Source organism: Uloborus diversus, chromosome 4, assembly GCF_026930045.1.
Source record: "Uloborus diversus isolate 005 chromosome 4, Udiv.v.3.1, whole genome shotgun sequence".
NCBI classification, from domain to species: domain Eukaryota; kingdom Metazoa; phylum Arthropoda; class Arachnida; order Araneae; family Uloboridae; genus Uloborus; species Uloborus diversus.
In genome coordinates this window covers 73361023-73386072 of record NC_072734.1, presented here as the reverse complement: position 1 = coordinate 73386072, position 25050 = coordinate 73361023, and the positions used below count along the sequence as shown (strand labels likewise).

Sequence of the window (25050 nt, the reverse complement as noted above, 5' to 3'; positions counted from 1 at the left end):
CGAAACCCCCTGCTTTTAGTTTTAGGTTTGAGCTCTAGTTTATTGTTTTTAGCTTAGCAAGTGGTGCTTTTGCCCATTGTTACTCTATATTACATGTACTGGAGCTTAAACATTCTCTTCTAGTTCATAGTTAAAATTTTGGTCTTTTGATAATAATTAATGAATCCTCCACGGCTGATGAGCTCTGGATTCACTCTTTATCTATTCCTACTTAATAGCTGTTTGCATTTTTCCTTTTTATCATCATTTATTATTTATAATTTGTTTAATATTTGAAATTCTGTTTGCTTAATTTTATATTTACTTGGCTTTTTAGTTTTGCTGCGTTGCGCATCTATGGGCTCTTTGTGTGGTCTTTTCAATATTTTTCACTTTTATTATATATATATATATATATATATATATATATATATATATATATATATATATATATATATATATATATATATATATTAAAATGAAAAAAATAATTTAAACTTGAAAAAATCCATATGTTTGAGTATTATGTGGGAAACTTAAATATTGCAGGAGAACAAAAAATTCAATTTAAACCAAATTACCTACTTTACTGTTTATATTTTTCAGCTTGAAAATTTCTTAAAATAGGCAACTTTTCATCAACATGAAATTTGGAACTTCCAAAAAAAAGTTTTTTTGTTGATCCATCTAACACATAGTACTGGTTCACACTTTCAGATGCAAGTTGGCACGTATTGCGATTGTTCAAATTATACCAAACTCTTTTTTTTACAATTGTTTTGACATAAAAGGAAAAATATAAGAGGGTGTATGACTTGAAACATCAACTTACATTTTTTTATGGGGGAGACACTATAATATATAAAAATATAAATGGATGTTTGTTTGTGGGTGTATATTAGCCTTGTACAAATAGACAGCTTATGTCGGATTTTGCCAAATACAGTACAGAGATCCTTAGATGCTCGGCAATTCACATTTATTGAGGACAAACCGCCCTTAAGGGAGAAGATTGCCAGAAAAACAGTGAACCCGAATGTTAACCCCTATTAATATTACAAAAAAAAAAAAAAAATTCACGGGAATTTTTTCTTCTTTTTTTTAAAGCCTGATTGTTGAACATGTGTCACTTGACAGAACTCTCATTTTCAGGGTAGACTGTGCAAATGCAGCTAGTTTTGAAAAAATATTGTAAAACTGGTGAAATTTAAGCTGCCTTGATGGAGAACCCTGTTTTGGTTGGCCTTTTTTTTTTTTAAACAGGAATAAAAGCTAACAATTTTTTTCAAAATGATTACTAAACAGAAATGTTCTGAAAATTTTAAGAATTTTGACAAAATTTGGACAAACCTCACCCCCCCCCCTTAAATAACATTATATTTGCTCCATGGAAGTTTTGTTTTGAACATTTATGCTGATTTAAGTTCTGTTAATATTTTAAATATTAATTTTACTTTGCATCTGATCACAATTCAGACGTTTTTATAAACTTTACAGCTCACTTGTAATAAAATGATAAGTAACAGACTTGAGGCAAATATCATAAAGATCAACATTGACCGGGTCAACTCGCCAAGTGGAAAGTAAAAAAAGTTAAAAAGTTGCAACACAATATTTTACTATCATTCACCACTTTCCCGAACTCTATTGGTGTTATCAATTAACGTTAGTGCTATTATTAGTTACATTAACCTTTCTCTAAACTGATAAATTTTCTGTTTAAAAATAATTTAAAAGCTAATTTGTTTTGTTTTTTTTAAATAAGTGGCTAGTTGAAAAAAAGAACTAATAAATTTGTTTCTAATTGCCACTTGTGACTCAACTTCCCAATCTGTATCTTTAATATGTTGTAGCTAAAACTTTTTCTTAAACAGAAGATTTAACTTTCAAAATGGTATAGCTTCTATCTGAAAAGCAATTTCTGTAAGCTCCAATAACTGTCATGGATATTAATTTGTCTCTGTAGGTATAGTAATGAGATAGGTCTGATTCTTTTTTTTTTTGTGCACTTCAGGAACTTTCGTAGATGAGTAAGGGAACATTACCCATGAAAGAAACTTTAAAAATTTCATCTTTCTTATTGCACTAAAAGGTATCACAGTGTTAAAAACTCATCCAGAAGCAGGCATATCACCCAGTTAATAAATACATCAACACGAATGAGAAAAATGCACAATCAACAACAAGAATGACAGAAATGTACATACCTATATCAACAAAATTTAAAACTTCATAAAAAAAAGTCTTTGGTATAAAAATAAATCTTATAACTGCTTTTCTTCAGTTTGAAAACTGCACTCGAATTTCTATTTTAGTTTAATTTCACTAAAAGTAATGAACAAATATTGGATATCTTAAAAACATGTAAAAGTGAACAAAATCATTAACGTGAATGACACATGGAACATTTTTGTGCATGATAAAAAATAAAGAAGTTTGATGGCACTGAAGGATGCATATTTGAAAATCGACAATGAATTTGTTCAGAAGCTGAATCCATTAGACAGACATAGAGGTAAGAAGTATGCCGAGCTATGAAAAAAAAGACCTCAAAAATTAAAGAAATACATACATATGACATCATACAAGACATGAACATAAGACTAAAAGAGTGAGAAAAGCGACATTTTCATCCAAAGTTCATAGTATAGATTCATTTATAATGAAAAATCATTGCACACATGACAAACCACTAATTTAAAACAAAGTTCATAATAATATTGCTCACTGGCTATGAATAAGAACGCATGACTCTTCTGAAGAAGAAGAATGTCTCAAAATGTTAACTTTGATTATGAGCTCTTTCTATTCCTCAAGTAATTAGTTTGTTGGTCGTAGAAATTGATGTTTCCACTATTTATTCTTATTTAGCAAAATTTAATGCTTAAACCGAAATGTAATCTGCTGGATCTAGGGGGAGCAAGATGGGGCCCTTACTCCGGAAAGGAGGGGCTACATCTCGGCAGGGGCAGATACAAGGAGTGGAACATGGGGTTCCTGGCGCCCCTCCCCCTACACTGTCGGCAATTGTATAGCTGTCCTCCACATTGTGTTCAAACACTTCTTTACCAATAATAAAGCTGAAAGTCTGTGTCTCTAGATCTCTATTACGCACATAACACTTAGACCCTTCCATTAATTTCCATGAAATTCGGCACAGAATTAGTTCTAGCATAGGGGTGAGCATCTCAAAAATTGGATTTTGTTCTTTTTCTATTCCAATTTTAAGAACATTTTACCGAGCAAATTATCATACCGTGAACGAGTAAATTACCAAATTGTCATAACGTGGAACCGTAACATGGGCGAGCCAATGAACTTAGCAAATTGGCGAAAAATTAATCATCCATTATTTGTAAATATACAGGCGACCAAATGACCATATCATTTTTCTGCTATGAGCAAAGCCGTGCGGGTACCACTAGTTATGAATAAAATGTAAACGATTTCAGTTGTGTTTTCAATTCATTAATTATTTTTGAAAGTAAATGTTTGAAAAACTACTTCTTTTATCTGCTGATGAAATTAATTTGTAATGTTCATATCCTATTGGGTGCCTCATTCCTGGCCGATTGGTGTTTTTTATTGACACCCAAGCAGTTTCAGAAATTCATCGTACCCAAAAACGCTGGTTCGTACACACGGGAAGGAGGAGAGTCTTTCTTCAACATGACCCCTCTTCCCCACCTTAAAATGTTCTGTATCCGCCCCTGCTTCTGGGGGAGGGAGCAGTACATATGTCCCATTTCTGAGTGGTCTGGGCAAAACTCTACGCAAAAAGTTGAAGAAAGATAGGTAAGGGTGGCTGTTTCAAGATTTGCCCTGACTTGGAAAAATCGATGATCTGACACTAATTGTTAAACTATTATGCACAAGACTAGTAAATGACCATGAAATAAGAAGGAAATGTTTGAAGAAAAACCTTGAGATATACTCTTCTTGTCTGGCTGTGTAGTATCTACATGTCAAAAAATCATTAAAAAATTAAAATCTAGAGTACACAATATTTCGAAATATAAAAAGTATAAAAACTCTAAGATTCCATTCCCTTCAATTTGGATTGAAAATATGTAGGACTTTTAGGGTCCATTATAAGCTCTTCTAGGCTCCATCTTTGCCATGCTTTACCAATTGAGTGAACCAATATATACCAATTGTCTTTCCTATCTTTATCACCAGTAATAAAAATTTCTTTAACGCCAGTAAGTGATTTCAGCAAATCATCCAACTCATCCCTGTGATGAGTCATTATAAAGCTGAATTCTTTAGTAACTGGGACTCGAATGGGATCACCCTCTTCGTCAATAGTATCATCACTACTGCTAGTGCTGTTATCTGTGAAGCCTAAATAGCTTCGATTTCTAGTCACTGCAAGTGAAGCGTATGCCTGTAAAGCCACAGACTGCAGATTCACTACACGAAAGCCTTCACATTGCTGTCTATTTGGAAGTTGGGCATTACACTGTCCAATCTCAGAACACACTTCAGTGGCATAGAATTTCATAAACTTTAAAATTAACTTCATCGGGGAACACTTGTTTGAGCAGTTGCAGCCATCTTCTTTAGAAGAGCAGCAAGTGATTTGTTGAGTTTGCATAAAATAATCCTTAATTCTTTCATAGCACTGAAAACAGAACACCTCATCTGCTGTCATTTTCAATGTCAAAGATGACTTGGTCATCCATTCTCTAACGCTTTCATACATTGTCGGAACGCAGTAACATCTTCCATCGAGATGGTTCTTTAAATCTTCGAATTTCTGAAGTAAAACTTCATCGGATTGTTCAATGAACGAACTCCTAGGAATTGGTTTTGATCCACACAACTTCAGCCTCATTTCAGCCAGTACATCTCCAATGATCCAAGGGAAACTAAGTATGGTTCTGTCTGAACTACAATATGTAACCATGTACCAAGCAGAAGCTCTTCGATACTTGTATTCAGTAACTTCATTGCGTGGTATTCTGTGCATCTGAACTTCCTTATCACACGATTTGAAGAACTCATACCTAAACCGCTTAATTGTGTCCATTAAGTAGGTTTTGGAGATAGAAATTGCATTTGCTTTTTCATAACGGTTCTCGTTGTAATCATTCACTTTACCCACATAACTAGTCAATGCCTCAGCTTCATTTTGTATGCCATATTTCTTTAAAATATTCTTGAATCTTTTTGAATATTCTTTCCTGTGACTATCTGCAGAATCTTTATATTCTTCCCAGCCGGGATACTCTAGAAACTTATCAGGCACAACAGGCTGTTCCAGAGTATCAATTTTGCTTACACAGGCTTCCAGATTCCTGGTTGTTCGGTAAAGCAAACCTAAAGCTTTTTTTGATTTATAGCTATTGTTTGCAGCACCCTTTTCCATGAAATCGGGATATTGCTTTGGCTTCTCTTGGTAGGTAAGATGACATGTCGTTCCGGATTTTGCAAAATCGAGAACCATTGGATATTTTTCAGCAATTTTCATACATACTTTAGAAAAGATGCCCTCTGGATGGATATCTGCCCAAGCCAAATGTGCATTTGCCAAAACACCAATGTTATCATTCTTAATATATGTGCGAATGAAATCTATCATGTCATCAACCTGAAAAGAGAAAAGTATTTGCAACAAACAAAAGTGCAAGGCCAAAAGATTAATTAATTTTCAATTCCTTTGGAAATAACAAAACTTTTAAAGACCCATAAAATTTACAAAATGTAACAAGCGTTCAAACCATATATATTACTTCTTAAAGGTGTTTTTTGTGGGAATGTCATAACTTACTTAATATGTACTCAAATATCATAAGTAAGGTATACTTTTAAAGAATCTTTCCCCTGCTTTTGGCAAAAAATAAACAAGCAATTCACTATATATATATATATATATATATATATATATATATATATATATATATATATATATATATATATATATATATATGCCCGTTTTTAATTAAAATTTAACAAGCTGATGTGTGCATTTTATTCCAATTTTAATAACATTTTCCCATTATTGGCAATTTTAATGTGATTCAATAGTTTACTCTCTAAATACCAGCACCAGTAGCTAAATTAAAACCAGATTAAAAAAAAAAAGCCAAGTTGGAGACAAAACTTGGCGACCTAAAGACTAGCGATATACTGCTAAGTGTCCACCAAATTATATGCATCAAAATTAACAAAGATTTCCCCCCCCAAAAAGGGGCAAAATACCCCTTTAGAGAAACACCTGAATGCAACTAAAAGGGGAGGTGAACAACTAGATCCCACTAGGAGTCTACGTACCAAATTTCAACTTTCTAGGACATACCATTCTTGAGTTATGCGACATACGTACGTCACGAGAAAAGTCGTTGTAATTAACTTGGGGAACGTCAAAATAGATATTTCGGGTGTTTATACATTCATAGGCACTTATCCCCGTGTGGTCGGGATGAAAAAAAAACTCTACATTAATTCGGGGGTGAGCAAAATGGAAAATAAGGCCGAATTTTGAGTGAAAATTCTTTCGGGAATGCAATCCTTCCTTTTTTTTGTAAAAGGAAGTAAAATATGGATTGACTGGTTCAGAGGAAATGCAAACTGCCACTTTTTCTCTAAATGAGAGATTCAGATAGCTCAGTGGGTAGCATTTCAATACAATGATCCAGGAGTCAAGTTTAAGTTGTCGTACAGTGGGATGGAGTGAAAAAAATAAAAATCTTAAAAAGTATTGAGTAATAGTGCCGAAAATTTGCCTTTGGTAGAGATATTTGATCATGCAAAAGAATTTTGACAGCAAAAAATATCTTGAGGTTCCATTGGTGGCTAATTTCAAGGCACGTATATAATAGGTAAAATAAGAAAAAGAGACCATTATTGCATAAAAACTGAAAAAAGTTACAATAATTTCATCAAAATTTTTAATTTGATAATTTTGATTTATTATAATTTAATAATAGGCTTTTTGTGTAGATTACACACAGCATGTGATTGTTTAAATAATGAACTATATTGTAAAGTTCCATGCATGCTTTGAATTGCACCAGTATAGCGTCAAAATTGATGAAAAAAGTAAAGCTCCGTACATTGAGAAAAAGTGTCAGAAGTTGTTATTTGTAAAAATTTGCTCTTATATTAATTAATTCGCATACTGAAGAAGTTAGTACTAAAAGCATTTTTTACATTACAAAAGAATAAGTTGATTTACCACTTAGCGCTTAACTTTTGCACAAAATGTAAATTTTATGTGTGGTAAAGAATGTAAGTTAGTTAAGTATAAACGTTTTAAAATAAATATGTAGCTTGCAACAGCGTACATAAATCACACCTCGAAACAAAAGTCAAAAATAAAATTTAAATGATTTTTGAGCTCTCAAACTGTAACCACATTTCATACAATGAAACATAGTTTGGCAGGAGAGTGGAACTATTATCTTGACTTCTGACACTGTTTTGCGTTAGTGATATATTGTGGGGTAATATTTCTGGATTCTAATCTGATTATAAGAAATCCATCTCTTTTGTTTAGACAACAAACTGTGGTTGACACTTCATCTAATTTTGTATGTTGTCTCACTACTTTAGGGTAACGTGAAGTTTTCGAAATCATACAATTCAGTAGGTATGCCATCAAGCACAATTTCTTTCAAAGTTTTATCTGAAATTCCTTTCTTTAAGTAGAGATTTGCATCAGATTATGACATCAAATTCAAAGGATTCGACTGGATAGTAAAAATTCACAATTCTAGATTTCAATTTCAAAGCTAAACTGCTATCATGAGCTCATCGATAAGCAGTAGTGGGAAAACTCCCTTTCAAAAAGATAATTTTAGATAAAACTTTGAAAGAAATGAAATGGTGTTTTATGGCATACCAACTGAATTGTACAGTTTTCAAAAGCTCATATGCCATATTAAACCAGTGAGACAATAGGTAAAATAAGAAAGAGAAGCTTGTCTAACAGTTTGCTGTCTAACCAAGAGAGATGGGATTTATTTGAGTCAGATTACAATCCAGAAATATTAATCTGGTCTTAGTGTTATATTGTGGCAGCCATTAGCTGCAATATAACACTATGACCGAAAATTGTAAGGGATCAAATAGTTCAACTCGAAAGTCAAACCATGTTTTATTGGAATTAATGTGATTCTAGTTTGAGGGCTGAAAAACCATTAAAATTTACTTAGCTACTTCTTTTGTTTCAAGATGTAACTTATGCTGGCTGTTGCAAGCTACATTTAAGCTTTCAAAATTTTATACTTAACCTTTGTTCTCTAGGGTCATATCATAGGTAAATTTTAAATTTTGAGACAAAGTTATGGACCAAGCAGGGCCGTCCAAAGAGCTGAGGGCGCTCGGGGTGAAAGTTTCCTAGACCCTTCCCCTCCCTCCCCTTACACACAGAAAAATCAACTTAGTTATAACATCAGTGCATCATGCGCATGAACGCGTCATACTTGCATTTTTTAAATCTTAATGAATAAAAAATCAGAGGGCTATGGATAATGCAAATTAAAACACTGCTTTTAATATTTATTATACACTGATATTCCAAAAACTTTTCGAAAAAGAAAACGTTAAAAATCCAAAGATGTATCTTGTAAAATGTTACCTTACAACATAAAAAACAAACAATTAAAACTGAATTAGTTACTCATGTTGATCAAATTAAGAACACCAATAAATAATCTGTTGATTATGAAATAGAAAATGTTTTTTTCGAAATGAATTACACAAAAATTTAATTTAATTGGACTCATCCAATGATTCTTTTTAAGAGGTTTTTGGTTTTACTTGTACCATTTTAATACCAGCTTTCATATACGTTAAAAACAAAGATGTCATTTTTTGCATCAAATTTTTATATGTTTTAAAGGAATATCTCCCAAATTCCAACAACATCGAAAATTGCTTAGAATTGCATTTTTGGAGCTTTAATTTCGGGAAATTACTGGCTTTAATATTGAAAAATATTGCCTTACAATTGTATTTTTCAAACTTTAGTTTCAGAAAATATTTGGGCAAGGGTCTCCATACCACCTTTCTTTACTATCACAATCAATGGGATTTTTAAACATTTACAAAACATTTAAGTGGAATAGCCCCTGAATATGAAACACTGCTTAGGACTATAATTTTGCAAAATTTTCCAAAGAAGGGCTTCACAGATCCTCCTTCCCTTAAATCTTCAAAGTTTGTATGAAATTGCATTTTCGAAACTTGAATTTTGAAAACTTGCAGAAGGAGGAGGAATTGATTTCAATCTATTAAAAAAAAAAAAAAAAAACGACCAGGAACAGTCTCTGAGCTCCATCCTTTACCCTGACGTCAATAAACATGACCTATAATCGTGTTTTTAAGACTTCAATTTCTAGAAATTTCTACTGAGACCCCTATGCCTTTTTTTGCCATAGCACCTGCAAAGAAAGTCTAAAATTGCGTTTTTAAATCTAAATTGGCCTGAAGAATAAAATGCTTCATATAATCCACAGCTAGTACGATGTAAAAAAAAGTTTGGGTTTAATGTACAAATTGAGCAGCTAAACTAAAAACGTGAAAAAGTAATTACTTTGAAGTTATAATCAAAATTAAACTGAAATATAGTTTAAAAAAATGATTTCTTCTTGAAATCATGATTATAGTACGCTAATTACTAGAAAAACAAAGAGTCAAAACAAAGGAGCTAACGATCTAATCTTGTGAAAAGGAAGGCTTCATCCTTCACTGTATTGTTGTTTACTTTACATGTCATGAATCGTGTAAGAGAAGCATTCAAGCAATGAAAAATAAGCTACTTACAAACACCTTACAGTCTCTATCGGTGAATCCTACGGTAAATATTGAGGTTTACTGCGTTAGTGTTGAGAGAAAAAATCACAGGAAAATCTGTGGCAGCGTATAATCCACACCTCATTAACTTTGCACTTATTAAACAGATAATCCATGGATTATATGCAAGAAAATACTATGTTACATGAAATGAGGCCGCGTTCCCTCATTTTGTGTCGTCCGGAGCGATTGCCCCGCTCGCCCCCTCTTGGGACGGCCCTGGGGCCAAGTGGAGAATAACCATTTTTAGCCTACTTTCCCAGTAAAAGTCGGAAAAAAAAAAGAAAAACGCATGAAAGAAGGCTTAATGCATCTTAAAAATATCGCGAAAAACAAAAAAAAAGTCAAAAAATTAAATAATTAAATAAATATTGAAAAATTAAAAATTGGAAAGTAGGGTATTGAGCTGGTGAAAAATGTCTGTCGGTCTGTCTGTCCCCCCCCTAATAACTTTTGAATGAATAGTCCTTTTCGAACAAACTTTTGTTCGAAAGATCTCGGCGAGGACACCTCATTCCCATATTTCACTTTTTGATTTGAACTATTTTCTGTTCAATTTTGTATAGTTCAAAAAAACTTAACATTAGCGCCTACGGGGAAATTCAAGGCAATTCAGAACTGTGAGGCGAATTTGCTTCAAACAAACTTTGTAGGAAAAAGCGTTTGATGAAAAACTTGTATGTAAAATATCTTTTTGATTTGAACAATTTTCCGTTCAATTTTGAACAGTTCAAATCCCTTAACATTCGCGCCTACGGGGAAACTGAAAGGCAATGCAGATCCTGTACTTGAAGGCAGATTTACTTCAAACAAATTTTGTTGGAAATAGCTCTTGACGCCAAACTCCAGACTTTGACTCCGAGAATTTAGGGGCACTTGACTCCGAATCCTGTGCCCAACAATTAATTGGACTCCGACTCCCCGACTTCGACTCTGACTTCGTAGCTTTGGCAAAAATTTATACACGGAGGACAAATGACTGACTCCGATTCTTAGATATTCAACTCCGACTCCTTTACCCCAAAATGAGATTGACTCTGACTCTGCAGCTATGGTTTTGACTGTGAAATAATTATTGTTTATCCGACTTGTTTTTATTTTTACGCTAAATTTTTAATTTAGGTATTCAGTTTTCGGCGAATAAACTCAAAGTCATTTATGTTTCTACATAAAAATGTGAGTAGACGATTTTTTTTTTTTGACAATGAAAATTATTTAAGTTGACATTTTATTGTTTTTATTTATTTTGGTAAGTGTATTAATTCATTAAAAAAATTGTTTTTGGCAACAGGGGAAAAAGAAACGATTTTTCCATAGACTAATAATAAGAGTAGACCGAGCTATGGCAACCCTTTTGCTGCTCATAAACCAAACCATGTGACTGGTGGATATCCTAGCAACAGCGTGCGTTAATCGTAGCAGACGATCAACGCCAGCACGAAATAAAATAAATAGAATTTATGGAACACGGAAGAATGATCTTTTATGGAGTCCGATTTGTAAATTTGTTATTCTAAGTTGTAAACATTTTGTTAATATAGTGAGTTTTTCGTTTAGATAGTATTGTGCATTTTCTTTAGTCAATTTCAATAACTCTCTAAGCAATAAAAGATCCAAGCGACCAAGAAGAATCAGCAAACGGTAAGATTTTTACCTACAGATTCAATTTAAGATACCGATTAGTACATTTTTGCGTTAACGCAAATCGTTTACGCCATTTCGTTCACGCCAACGCTGACAGCTCCAAATGAAATAAAAGTTACCGAAAACTGATCAAAAACTATTACTAATGTCAAAATAATGCATAACTAAAAGAAAAACAGTTCAATCTCTGAACCTGGAAGTTTTTTTTAATGAAAACACATTGTCGTAAAATACATGTCGAGTGCCAAACTGTAGATAATGCTGCCATCTAGCAACCATGCTGCCAAAGTCTTCGCCAAGCCCTTCCACTAGTCACATGATACATCTATGAACCAATTTTCTTCATCAGCAAGAATGAGAAAGCTCGGTCTACTCTTATTATTAGTCTATGGATTTTTCTTTTTTGATCTGGTGTATTTATTTTAATGAGCTTATTAATTTTAATTATTATTTTTTCGTTTTGAAAGCTGTGAAAGATTTTTTTAATGAAAAAAGTGTATTAGCTGCTTTGTTTATTTTATTCCTAGAAATCAGCTTAAAGTATTTTAAAAATATGTTTGAAAAAATTTGCGATTTTGGCTATTTTTGAGAATATTGATCAGGTACTAGAAAGTAGTATGGGTATACGGGAAAGTAGGCTCGTCTAGTTCTAGACAGTACTTCTTGTTTAATAGATAAGTAATGCTTCTTTCTCTAATGATTCTTTTTCTTTTTGGTATCTATGTGAGAGTTAATGTGAAAACAAATTTTTATAAATGATAACTTCTAATACTTTTTCTCAATGCACGAAGCATCACGATGTTATTCAATTTTGATGCTGTATTGATCAAATTCAAAGCACGTGTGAAACTTTAAAATATAGTCTATTCCTGAAATAATTTTATGCAGTGTGTAATCTACACAAAAACCCTACTCTTAAGTGATATTACATCAAATTTGTTGAACTTTTATTTTTGATGAAATCATTGTAACCTTTTTCAGTTTTTATGCAATAATAGTCAATTTTTAGGTGAAAGCAGAACCTCCAGATATTTTTTGCTGTTGAAATCCTTTCGCATGATCAAATATCTCTACTAAAGGCAACTTTTTCGCACTATTACTTAGCATTTATCAGATTTTGATGATTTTGACTCCAACCTACTGTAGTATACCTTTTCAGCATTTTTAAAGAAAGAATTTTGCATAAAACTCCTAGCGCATTAAAATTGATGCAACAAGAATGCTGTTTGCAAGTATGTTAATCTATGAACATGTTGTTCTTATATGGTAATTTTACAGCAGGGATATGAATTTCGAACGTGAATGATTCACATGTCAGCTTGTTACATAAATTTAAATCATTGACCAACTTAGCATTTTTTTATTGTCCTTGACCCTTAGCAATTAAAAAAAAAAGCAACCAATCGAGAAAAATCATAAGGAAACTAAGTAAATATTTGATAAATATCAAATATAAATGATTAAATACTTACTGTTATTGATCCACTGTGTTTAATTTCTGGATTAGGGGGGTAATCCATAGCTTTGTAATTTCTTTTGGGAAATATCAAATCCTGCATCCAGATAACGACATATTCATCGCCATCTAAATCAGAACCTGAATGTTTAAAAGAATTAAAAAAAAGAAAGTAAATTAATTTCATGAAATAATCATATTATTAAACTTTTCTGTAACAAGATTCCCCCCCCCCCACACACACACACATACTAGCACTTACTTTTTTTTTTAATTTAAATTCTAACTAGAACTTGAAAATTTGACCAAAATAGATATAATCTTTGCATAATAAAAGATTAATGAGTAACTTTAAAATTGCACAATTGATAAATTTTTTCTCAATCTCTCTGAATAATAAAATTTTTGACAGGCCACCATGAACTCTCATAGTCTCCCATCAGGGCGCCACCAACAGCAAATGAGAAAATCATTTTTTTTTTTTTACTTCCTAATGTACAATTCTTGGAACATTTAAATTGCAAGAACATCACTTGATTTGGCAACTTTTTTACTTTCTCTCCTTCAGCAAAATAAAGTAACATTTATGTCGTCACCATATTTGATCCTACTTTTCTGATTTTACATTTTAATTGTAATTAATGTTTCCATGTATATATTTTGCAGATGTTGGATTAACATATTGTTTTGTTTTAAAATTAAGTTGGCAGATTATTTGAATTATATTTTTCAAATTATTTAATGGCATGTTTGTTACTTGGCAGCTAATTTTGCATTTTAATTTGTTTCTTCAATTATTTACGGCTTTTCTTCTCGATTTAATGGAACTTTTTGTCCTGTTTAAAGGCTTGCACTGTTTTTCAGTATATGAAAAAGGCAAAATAGAAAACCGAAAAATAAATAAATTCTTTGTAACGGTAACTAAGCATAGTGGCAATGATAAATGATCACCAAGGTTTAAAATGAGCCAAGTGATGCACTTATAACGGATAAATACCCAGTACATAATGACTGTGATACTTTTATATGCTTAGAAAAACATACTAAAAAGCTATTCATTTAATAAGTATTCTGCCATGCCAAAGTAAAGGGCAGAATCTGCAGAATAGAGTTTTTGAAGTATTTAAAAAAATACGTTTTGGATTCCATGCAAATGATAGGGAAATGTTGAAATTTGACATTTTTTTTGTGCGTTATTTTCAATGTAAACCAATTAGCAAGCTTGGATAACAAAGCTCAAGTACAATAGACGGCAAAAATGCAAAAAATTAAAAATTGCACTTTACCTTCCAATGGGAGTATTGCTTCTAATGCGCTTACATGCGTGCACGCACCCATTTATTTAATTATTCATTCATCTTTAGTAATGCAAACACATGCATTATTTAACAGAAAACATGAAAGGAAGTAGTGAGATGTCCATAGATATTTTCTACTGGGTAAATTGAGACACAAAATTTTGAGCATTTTGTGCTTGGCCACATTCATAATCATATGACATGGACAGCGTTGATGTTCTACATTTGAAAATCCACCGATGGAAGCCAGGTTTGAATCTGCATTTTTGAGCATAAGAAGCCAATGCTTATCCACTTAATGCACATGTCCACCACAATGCGGGTGACTTATCAAAATAAGAGCAGGGTTTGATACAGGTTATAATTTATGTGAAAAAAAAAAGAAATTTTTGTGAACTTTTATCTTTTTATGAAAAAATAACTACTTCTGGGCAAGTTTCTTTAATAAATTCTTTGAGAAAAAAATCCTGTTATATTGTATAGAGCATGTTTATATCATAAATCTAATTTGAAATCCCTTAACTGGGAAGCGAGAGTTTTCTTTTTTTTTTTTTTTTTTTGACGAATTGATCGAGCTCAAAAGTGACGAAAAAACTGTTTATAATTGAAATTTATTGAAAGGACAATTTTAAGATATGAAATTTTTTGATGTGGCCACTTTTACGACATAAATTTTGTGAAGAGGCTGCAAAGGCCCGAAAGACCTCTGAAGAGGGAGGCAATTAACAATAGAGAAATTGTGGATCCAAGTTACCTGGAATGACTAATAATTTTTTCAACCTTTGTACCATACAGCCCCAAAAGTACAAGCATTGAACTTGTAAATAATCCGGAAGACATAATAAAAATATATACAATAACTTTATAAGTGCTATAAGTTAAGCATAAAACTTATGAAATTTAAAACAGAAGCATGCATACCAGCCATTTCATCAGGATGTGGTCTCTTCCCCTTGGCTGGAAATACGATACAATCTTTGATGTGATGAAGTGCTGGCACATCAATTGCTTCCAGCTTTCTCACATCTCCCGGATGCATACAAGGATTCTTAGTAACAACTACAGTTCCTAAAAAATACACACAAAAAAAAAAATGCATAAAAACAATAAAATCCTTAGAAGAAACAACATAAAAAAACTCATTAAACTAAAAGAAATACTAAATTAGTATTAAAAAAAATGAGAGAGGTAAAAGTAACTGGATAATGCCATAGACATTGTGCATACAGGACCTTAACCAGAAAATAATTTTAAGGAGGGTTTAAAAACTTTCAGGCGGAGTTTTGAGGAAGAATTTGGAAATTTTTAAATAAACAAACATTTTAATGTCAAACCAAACTTTTTTTTGAGGGGGGGGGGGTTGAACCCTAAGAGCCCCCCCCCCTCTCCCCTTGTAAACGGCCCTGGTGCATACACTCAGTAGCAAGGTGAACAATGAATGGTGGGCAGAAGGGCAGATTATATTACTTTGCCTTGAAACTGAATTTGTTACAAAAAATGCAAAACCCCATTTCAGATGCTTTTTTAAAGAGAACACCAGTGTTAGTATTTTTAAAAATCATTTGGAAGTAAAGTTTTCAATTATTACCTAATATAGCAGAGAAATAAATTAGAAATGTATACAGGGTTCGCATTTCTGGGCAATAAAGAATTCTTTACTCTTAGTCAGAGCTCAAAGCGCATTTTGATTGTCTAACTGAGCAATATGGATATTTAACAAATCTACATTTTAGTAAGTTTCATTGCAAAAAAACTTTTATATGAATAGAAAAATGTTGTTTGAGTTTGTTAACTCTGTATGAGAAGCTTTCATAAAAGATCTTGAACATTGTCAATTTCATTTTTTGCATTAGAAAAACTTGCTAACATTAAAAATATTACAGCCCCCCCCCCCCAAAAAAACGTGCTTTTTTTGGGAGGGGGGGTGAATTAATAAAACACTTTTTCCTCAACTCTGCATAGTACCAAATTGTCACTGAGCAAAATTATCGCAATCAAAGTAATTTAAATGTAAGAGAGAACACTCAGATGTAAAATTAAAATTTTGTTGCTTTTATAATTTTCATAAATCTTATGACACTTTGCATTAACATGACGAAAAACTAACTAATTTAAATATGAAACAGTAACCAGGAAAAAAAACTCATAATGTTAAGTGTTCATAAATATGTAAAGTCAATTAACTGCTAATTTGTTTATGAAATATGCAGCTAAAACACTATTATCATCTTACAAATATTTAAAAAGGTGATTAATTACATTAATTACCTTTTATATACCACTTGGAAATTAAATTTTGCAGGATTTTAATTTCTGCAATTTTACACAATCCACTATAATATTAAAATATGTTCACGTCCGTCTGTCTTGTCTGAAGATCGATCTTCTCGAGAACCGCTGCGAATCAAAAGTCAAACGAGATACCGATCAATTCAAAATTTTCCAAAGAAAACAATAGGATCTATCTCGTAATTGTACGACTTTAATTAGCTGAGATATTAATTCAAATGTTAATTAACATAACGTTATTCAGGAATTTTTATTTCTTTCCTGTTGCCATTTTGCACATGGATGAGCAAGTAAAATTCTAATAATTGTTTTTAAAAAGATTTTTTTGGCTGCTGTCCAAATCCTAAAACAACGTTTCCATCTAGAATTTCATTTCAAATTAGTTTAAAATTGGTTACTCTATTCGGACATAGCCTTTATTTTATCGTCTGTCCTTTTTTTATTTTTTACATTCAACGTTCTTAATTCTTTTCAGCATGTTGTTTCTTTAGCTTATGTTTATTGATTGTAGTGTAAGTTTATCATTCACCGGCCTCATATTTTGGTACATTTAGGATGTGTGACTAATTGTGTTCATTTTGTTGGACTTTTTCCCGTCACATGGGTGAGTTTTCGAATTGCAATAACTCTCTTTTTCCTTCCTGTTTCTATTTTTGAAATACAGTTTGTATCGTTAAAAGAACATGTTAAATTAAGATTGTTTGGATTTCTTTAAGTGAAACAGAGTTGAAAAAAAAATATTGTTTTTAAGAATTTTAACTTAATCTAAATTGGAATCTGATGACTTGGTATTAAATTAATGCTTATTGAGATTTATTTAGTCTTGGTGCTTTAGTTTCACGTAATCAACCAAAAAGTATGTGTCATTTTATGTAAAAAGCTGATTGTAATTGTACATAAATATTTCAGATATAGTCTGTCATATCTGGCAACATTGAATAGCACTCAACAGATAAAATGAAGAAGTGAACTGAATGAATCGGCCATGTTGAATCTCACTTGTGTATTTGTTGCGTATCTTGTTCCAGGTTTCTTGTCCTTGTTAATGTTCTTATTTTAACTACCTTTGAGAATAAATGTAATGTTATAACCAAGTGTCACCTCTCCATACATACTACAACATTGGCGACGAGAAAATTGGAAAATATTACAATAAGATGCCGAACACTGGTATTGCTCATTTGAAAAGTTTCGTCGAAGGGGACAACTTTGTGGAATACCTCATGAGAGCGGATTTTTTCTTCGAGGCCAACAAAATCACTTCCGACGATGAAAAGCGTGCCCTTTTGTTGACTGCAATTGGAAAGAAGACCTTCTCATTGCTTCGCAACTTACTTCAGCCGAAAGAAATAAAAGATGTAAAATATGCCGACATTGTGAAAGTTTTAACGGATTATTATTCCCCGGCTTCTTCAACCATTATGGAAAGGTTTCGCTTCTACAATCTCAAACAAGGTAATGAAGATATTTCAACATTCATTGTAAAAATAAAGGAACTCGCCAGCAAGTGCAACTTCGGTGCATTTCTAAACGACGCACTTCGAGATAAATTGGTTTGTGGATTACAGTCCGAACAAATTCAAAACAAATTACTCAGTGAAAAAGACGTTGATTTTGCTAAAGCTTCTGAACTGGCTCTTGCTATGGAAACAGCATCTAGAGAGACCAAGTCACTAAAAGAAAAAAATCAAAGCGTCCTCAAAATTCATGAGTATAAGAAAGTAAAACCAAAAGATTCGACACGGAAGAATTTTGGAAAGCCAACACATCCTCATCAAATTACAAAAGTAATAAAATCGTGCAAGCACTGTGCTAAATTTTACAGAGGAGAGTGTAAATTCAAGAATGCTACGTGTTATCAATGTGGTGTAAAGGGTCACATTAAGCCTGCATGTAAAGCTTCAAATACGAATTTTCTTGAAGGTGCTGCAAATGTAAGTGATAAACCAGAACCTTATTTGAATAACATTTTTTCTGAAAATTCGGGTAACGTAAGTGTGAGTGAACAATCAGAACATTTGAATAACATTGTTATGTCTAAGAATTTGGGTAGCGTTAACCCACACTACTAATGTTCATATCAATGGGGTGAAAGTGAATATGCAAATTGACACTGGCAGTGAATATTCAATTATTTCGTTAAATAAATTTAAAAAATTGAAATTAAATTGCATAGAGTCAAAACCAGCCCCAATATTGAAATCTTACACTAACAATGATTTAAAAATTGTAGGAAATTATGATGTACCCGTAATTTATTTGAATAAGTGTTACAGTTTACCATTAATTGTGGTTGATTGTGATAATGATAATAAGCCTATTTTGTTAGGTAGAAAATGGATCAAAATATTGAAAATTAAGATTGATGATTGTATAAATATGGTATTTGATAAAAATGTAAATTTTGATAATGTCTCTTCTACTGTTGAGTATTTTAAACATAAATATCCAAATTGTTTTAATTTAAATGATACAACTGGTATTTTGGGTGTACCTATTAATATAGCAATGAAATCGGAAACTATTCCCATTTTTTGCAAAAGTAGACCAGTCCCTTATGCTTTAAGAAATCTTGTTGATAAGGAGTTGGATACTCTTATTAACAATGGTGTTTTGTACCCTGTTGGTCATTCCAAATGGGCAACACCAATAGCTGCTGTTCCCAAACTTGATGGAAATGGTAGGGAAGCTGTTAGAATTTGCGGAGATTTTTCGCTTACTGTCAACAAGTTTTGTGAAACTCAATTTTATCCTCTACCATCTCAGGAAGAAATTATAACTAGTATGGGAAGTGGGAAATATTTTTCTAAAATAGACTTATCAAAAGCTTTCCATCAGATTCAAATTAGCCCTGAATCACAGGAATTGCTGACATTAAATACCCCCAGAGGTTTACTCAGGTATTCTAAACTTCCTTTTGGGATCAAATCAGCATCTTTTCTTTTCCAACAAAAGATGGATGAAATATTGAAAGATTTTTCGTATACAAATTGTTACATAGATGATTTATTTATAAGGGCAAATACGAAAGAAGAATGTATAAAAAGAACTGAAATTGTTTTGGATAGGCTAAATTCTTACAATGTTAAGATAAATCTTTCTAAATGTGAATTCTTTAAAGACAGTATTCAAGTTCTAGGGCATAAGAAAGATTTCACTGGTGTCCATCCTTTAGATGAAAAGTGCAATGATATATATCAAGCTTCGGTCCCTACAAATTGTACTGAACTGAAAAGTTATCTTGGATTATTAGGGTATTATTCTCATTTTATTCCAAATTTATCTAATACTCTTCGTCCACTTTATAAATTACTTGAAAAAGATGTTAAGTGGAAATTTGATAAAAATTGTGTAAAAGTTTTTGAACATAGCAAAACTTTGTTAAAAAAGCATAATATCTTGGTTCATTTTGATATGGCAAAACCAATAGTTTTGCAATGTGATGCATCAGACTATGGCGTGGGGGCTGTCTTGTGTCATGAATTTCCTGGCGGTGAGCTTCGACCAATTTTTTTCGCCTCCAAAACTTTGAGTAAAGCTGAAAGAAATTATGCTCAAGTGCATAAAGAGGCTTTGGCCATAATTTTTGGTATAAAAAAGTTTAATAAATTTTTACAAGGTCAAAAATTCACCATCGAGACAGACTCTAGGCCATTGTTAACATTATTTGGTCATAATAAACCTGTACCAACTATGGTTAACGCGAGAATGCAAAGATGGGCCATAATCCTTTCAAATTATGATTATGTAATAAGGCATAAAAAGGGTACAGAGTTGTTGCTTGCTGATGCACTATCTCGATTACCATGTAAAGATGATGAACCAATTGATGAGTTCACACATTTCATATGTTTCTTTTCTGATTTTGAAAATTTCAAAATTGATGATATTCAGAGAGCAACATCTCTTGATCCTTGTTTATCAAAAGTGTTGAATTACACTAAGTTTGGTTGGCCTACTGATGTTGAAGAAAATCTTAATGAATTCAAAAAGGTAAAGAATGAATTAAGTGTTGAAGGAAATTGTTTACTTCGAGCTAATAGGTTAGTGGTTCCTGAAATATGGCATAAAAAAGTGCTGGAGCTTCTTCACAATGAACATCCAGGTATTTTTAGAATGAAGCAGTTGGCTAGAGCTTATTTTTGGTTCCCAAAAATTGATCAGTTTATTGACAATTTTGTAAATAAATGTATACCTTGCCAACTCACAAGACCTTCAGCTCCAAAAGTAAAATCAAATTTTTGGCCTTTAACTGGCAAGCCTTTTGAAAGAATACACATAGACTTTGCGGAATTTGAGGGTAAAAATCTTTTAATTGTTAAAGATTCCTATTCGAAATGGATCGACATATCTGTAGTAAATAGCATTGATTCAAAGTTGACAATAACACAATTACGAAAATTATTTGCTTGTTTTGGCTTACCAAGTGATGTAGTATCTGATAATGCTCAGCAATTTAAATCTGACTTAATTTTAAAGTTTTTTAAATCCAACGGGATTAATCCAGTAAATTCTCCACCATATCATCCAAATGCTAATGGTGCAGCGGAAAATTCAGTATCTATTGTTAAAAACATGTTGAAAAGACAAACATTTTCTGATCGTAAATATGATAATTTTCAACATAGATTAGATTCGGCACTTTTTGCTTATAGGAATACTCCTTCATCAGTAACGCTAAAAACTCCTGCAGAGTTAATTTTTGGCTATTTGCCACAAACTGCTATTACGAAGGTTAGAAGTAATCATTTGTTAAAAGAAAAAAAGTATCAGGATTATCAAAAATATTATTTCAATCGCAAAGCTACTAAAAGAAATTTTGAAATAAATGAGAGGGTGTGGATTAAATCAACTAGAGGTGATGTAATTAAATGGTTCCCTGGTAAAATTACTAAAGTTATAAGCTAGAATACATTTTTAGTTAAAGTTAATAACAAAACACGATATGTTCATTCTGATCATCTTAGAAAGTCTGCATTAGACGAGGAAAAATTTAGTTTTTCAAATTTAACTAATATGAACCGTGATGTTAATGTACCATCCATTAGGAATGCTATTTTACCTGCATTAGATATTGCTAGCAAACCTAACGAAGAAAATGCTAAAAATAATTGTACAAATGAAACATTACCTAATGCAGAACCGTCAATAGTTAAGCCCGAAAATCCTCCGAATGCTGAATCGCAAAAATCACCGAAACGTTCTACCAGACCAAAGCGAAACGTAAAACCCATTCAAAGATATGGCATTGATTCATGAATGTATATATTACTTTGTAATAATTTATTTTGTAAATGTGTATTTTTTTTGTTTACTAACTGACAAATAAGGAGGAGAGTGTCATATCTGGCAACATTGAATAGCACTCAACAGATAAAATGAAGAAGTGAACTGAATGAATCGGCCATGTTGAATCTCACTTGTGTACTTGTTGCGTATCTTGTTCCAGGTTTCTTGTCCTTGTTAATGTTCTTATTTTAACTACCTTTGAGAATAAATGTAATGTTATAACCAAGTGTCACCTCTCCATACATACTACAACATAGTCTATGAGACGTAATTCATTTTAACGTGAGCACAGATCATAGTTGATAATGCATATATTTTCATCTTTTGTGCTAATTGAAAATACTCATAACATGTATCATTGATAACTAGATTAACGTTAAAGAGATTTTTGCCAAAAATATGCTCTACTGGTGTTTTGCAAACCTTGCATTATGCGTATTTATTTACTCCTTAGCGCTTTAGAAACTGATGTCAGAGTAATACAAAAACATCAATTGGACATCTCTTTCATTTTTTAAGTAGCCCATGCAATTCCGGGCACGCAGCTAGTATGAAACATGAAATGTTGTTTAAGAACAAATTACATTCATCACTGGAATCAAAGTTAAATAATGGTAATGTTAAATTATGGTGCAAGAGCATTTGCGGTTGTCCATTTTCAAGTTACAGCCTATTACTTTTTGATTTATAAACACTCCCAAGATGTTAAATGGAAATGCATTTAAATTTCACAAAAAACACAAAATAGATAAACATTTTGTCTTTTAAACTATTCAGTACTCGGCAAAATATGGTATTTAATATACCCCTAATCATTAACAATCAAAATGTACACTAGAAAACCTTTGTGATTGCCGAATTGCAAGTACTCTGGCAACAAAAATTGGTTGCATATTGTCACATCAATGAAACAGTAAGATATCTTACTGTTATTCCAGGGATTAGATATCTTACTGTCGCTCTGAGGCGATGATATGGCAATAAAATATCAGCGCCCAACCAACATTAAATTTTCTAAGTGAGAAGTTTCTACATGCATAATTTTCGCAGAATATTTGACAGATCTACATTTACCTAACTTGTTTATAAGGATTTCTCCCTCTAAAAGCTAATTAAAAAAATAGAGAAGAAAGTAGAAGTCTTAAGTTGCATTTCTATCAAACAAGAGATGGTTACAGAGAGGAAAAAGAGCACTGACGAAAATGTTTTAAACGGCACTCTTAGATCGATATCATGTTTAGTTTAAAAATTAACTAGAAAATATTTAAAACATTTTCAAAGAACTCTTTTTCAGTTTTTCGATCAATAGCAAGTTTGCTTAGTCATTAACTACAGCAGACCCTCATTTTATGCAGATCTGATTAGACATGGTTTAAGATTTGACATCTTTATTTTATTTTGCATGGATGAATTTCGACTTTACGTGGATAAGACAATGCTAACCCACAGCTAAAAGTTTACCCTCTTTTAAAAAACCAAACTCGTTAGATTGCACATGACATGCAATAAACTGCATTTCGGTCAGCTAATAAGTGAACTTGGGCCACTGGAGACATTTTTTGGCGACTGGTTCTAGAGCTCTTTTTTAGAAGTAAGGAAGAGTAACAGGGTCGGAGTGGGGTTGACCCTGTTACTTGACCCTGTTAAGAGGGCGCCAACCTTGGCCTTTAAAGGAAGCAAAAAAAGAAAAATTATACACAGGTTTAAGAGTTTAAATAAAATAAAGAAAAAAAAGCAAATTTAAGTCACACAAAAAATAAATAAATAAATAAATTAATTAATTAAATAAAAATTGATTTATTTTGATATCTGGAATTCAAATTATGTTTTTCGCAGTCACCAGTGTGTGGGTATGTGTGTGTACGTGTGTATGTATGCGTGTGTGTGTAGGATATGGATGCAACCTGGAGACTGTTTTCGCTAGAGGAGCAGCATCGGGAGGCCGGTCCAGGGTGGTGCTGCAGAGGGAAGTGGGGGAAAATAAAATCATAGGAATTCAAAACAGTCAAATGAGAACTATAAACAATGTGATTGCTCAAAAAGCACCAAAAAAAATAATAAATAAATAAATAAAAAAGGGTTCAGCCTCAGGATGCATGGGGGGGGGAGAGCGCATCGGCCTGCGTTGTCAATCCACCCCTGAGGTGTAATGAGGATACCAACATCAATGATACACATCCAAAAGCTTTCACATGGAAAATGTTGTGTCACTCCTTGACAATGGCAAATTATTTTTCTGATTTGTTAGTGAAAGAAGATCTATCTCTTCATAGAAGTGACGTAAGTGATCTTGAACACAATAATTTCCTAAAAAGAATTGCAAAGGAAAAAAAAACTGCTAAATAAACTACCAAAAAAGGTCTTTTCTTATACACAAAGTTAATTCATGTTTTCTGTATCCACATAGTACATATATAGCAAAATAAGTAGATTTTAAAACTTTTTATACTGTTATTTATTATTAGAATGCAGTGTTTTTTTTTATCGATGGAGCCTAACTGCTATTTTAATACTACTATTGAGTCCTAATTTAAGCGCTTTGATTTACGAGGCATTTTTGTGAAATGTAACCCTTGTGTGAATTGAGGGTCTATGGTATAGCAAAAATGTGAGCAGACAGTAACTTATTTTTTGAATAGAATAAAATTCTATACCTTGTAAAATTTTGGTTGGAGATATTCCATAGCCTACTTCTTCAGAATATTGTACAAATATCTGTCCATATTCCAGGGTAAAAGTCTCATCTAACACACCCAACATGTTGCGTCCATACTCAGGAGGAACAGCCAACCTTGCTTTACTACGTAATTGATCTAGAAGTAAAAAATATATCATAGGGTATGATTTCGATGGGTTAAAATAATGCATGTCATTTACATACTGATTTCATTTTTGTTATTAGACTTTGCTATTTTATGGTCAAACTAGCATTACCCGCTACGGCCTTGCCTGTAGTAAAATTTAAAGGAAAATACCTGCAAGACCATTGTCGCTGCATTTATAATTAACGACTTTAAGAAGGTAAGTTTTACAACAGTGAAGAAAATGTTAAATTGAAACGTAACCTTACCAAACTTTATTGGGGGGGGGGGATGATATTCGCCTCGGCCCTGCCAAGTTACAAAGTTTTACCGCTTTGACTTATTTCTTAAATCATCACAGAATGCCAATTCAAGCTATAGAACTGGGAATACGAAAACCTGGTCACTTCGCAAGATTGGCCTTGTTTAATCAAGCCAATAATGTTTTTGAAGAGGAAAAAAGGAAACACCAGGGTTCGGAGAAAGTTCCCAC

The 25050-nt window shown here is 32.4% G+C and overlaps 1 protein-coding gene across 1 annotated transcript in view; it reads right to left on the bottom strand.

Moving 5' to 3' along the window:
• Positions 1-1968: 1968 nt before the first annotated feature.
• Positions 1969-25050, bottom strand: part of LOC129220635 (uncharacterized) — a 42040-nt gene continuing 18958 nt past the window's right edge. Inside the window, exons 4-7 of the mRNA XM_054855065.1 lie at positions 24411-24569; positions 15100-15246; positions 12897-13021; positions 1969-5572 (exon numbers count right to left, since the gene is read on the bottom strand). Of these exons, the coding sequence (XP_054711040.1) occupies positions 4013-5572; positions 12897-13021; positions 15100-15246; positions 24411-24569 (1991 nt within the window). The 3' untranslated portion in view covers positions 1969-4012. The remainder of the gene's footprint in view (positions 5573-12896; positions 13022-15099; positions 15247-24410; positions 24570-25050) is intronic.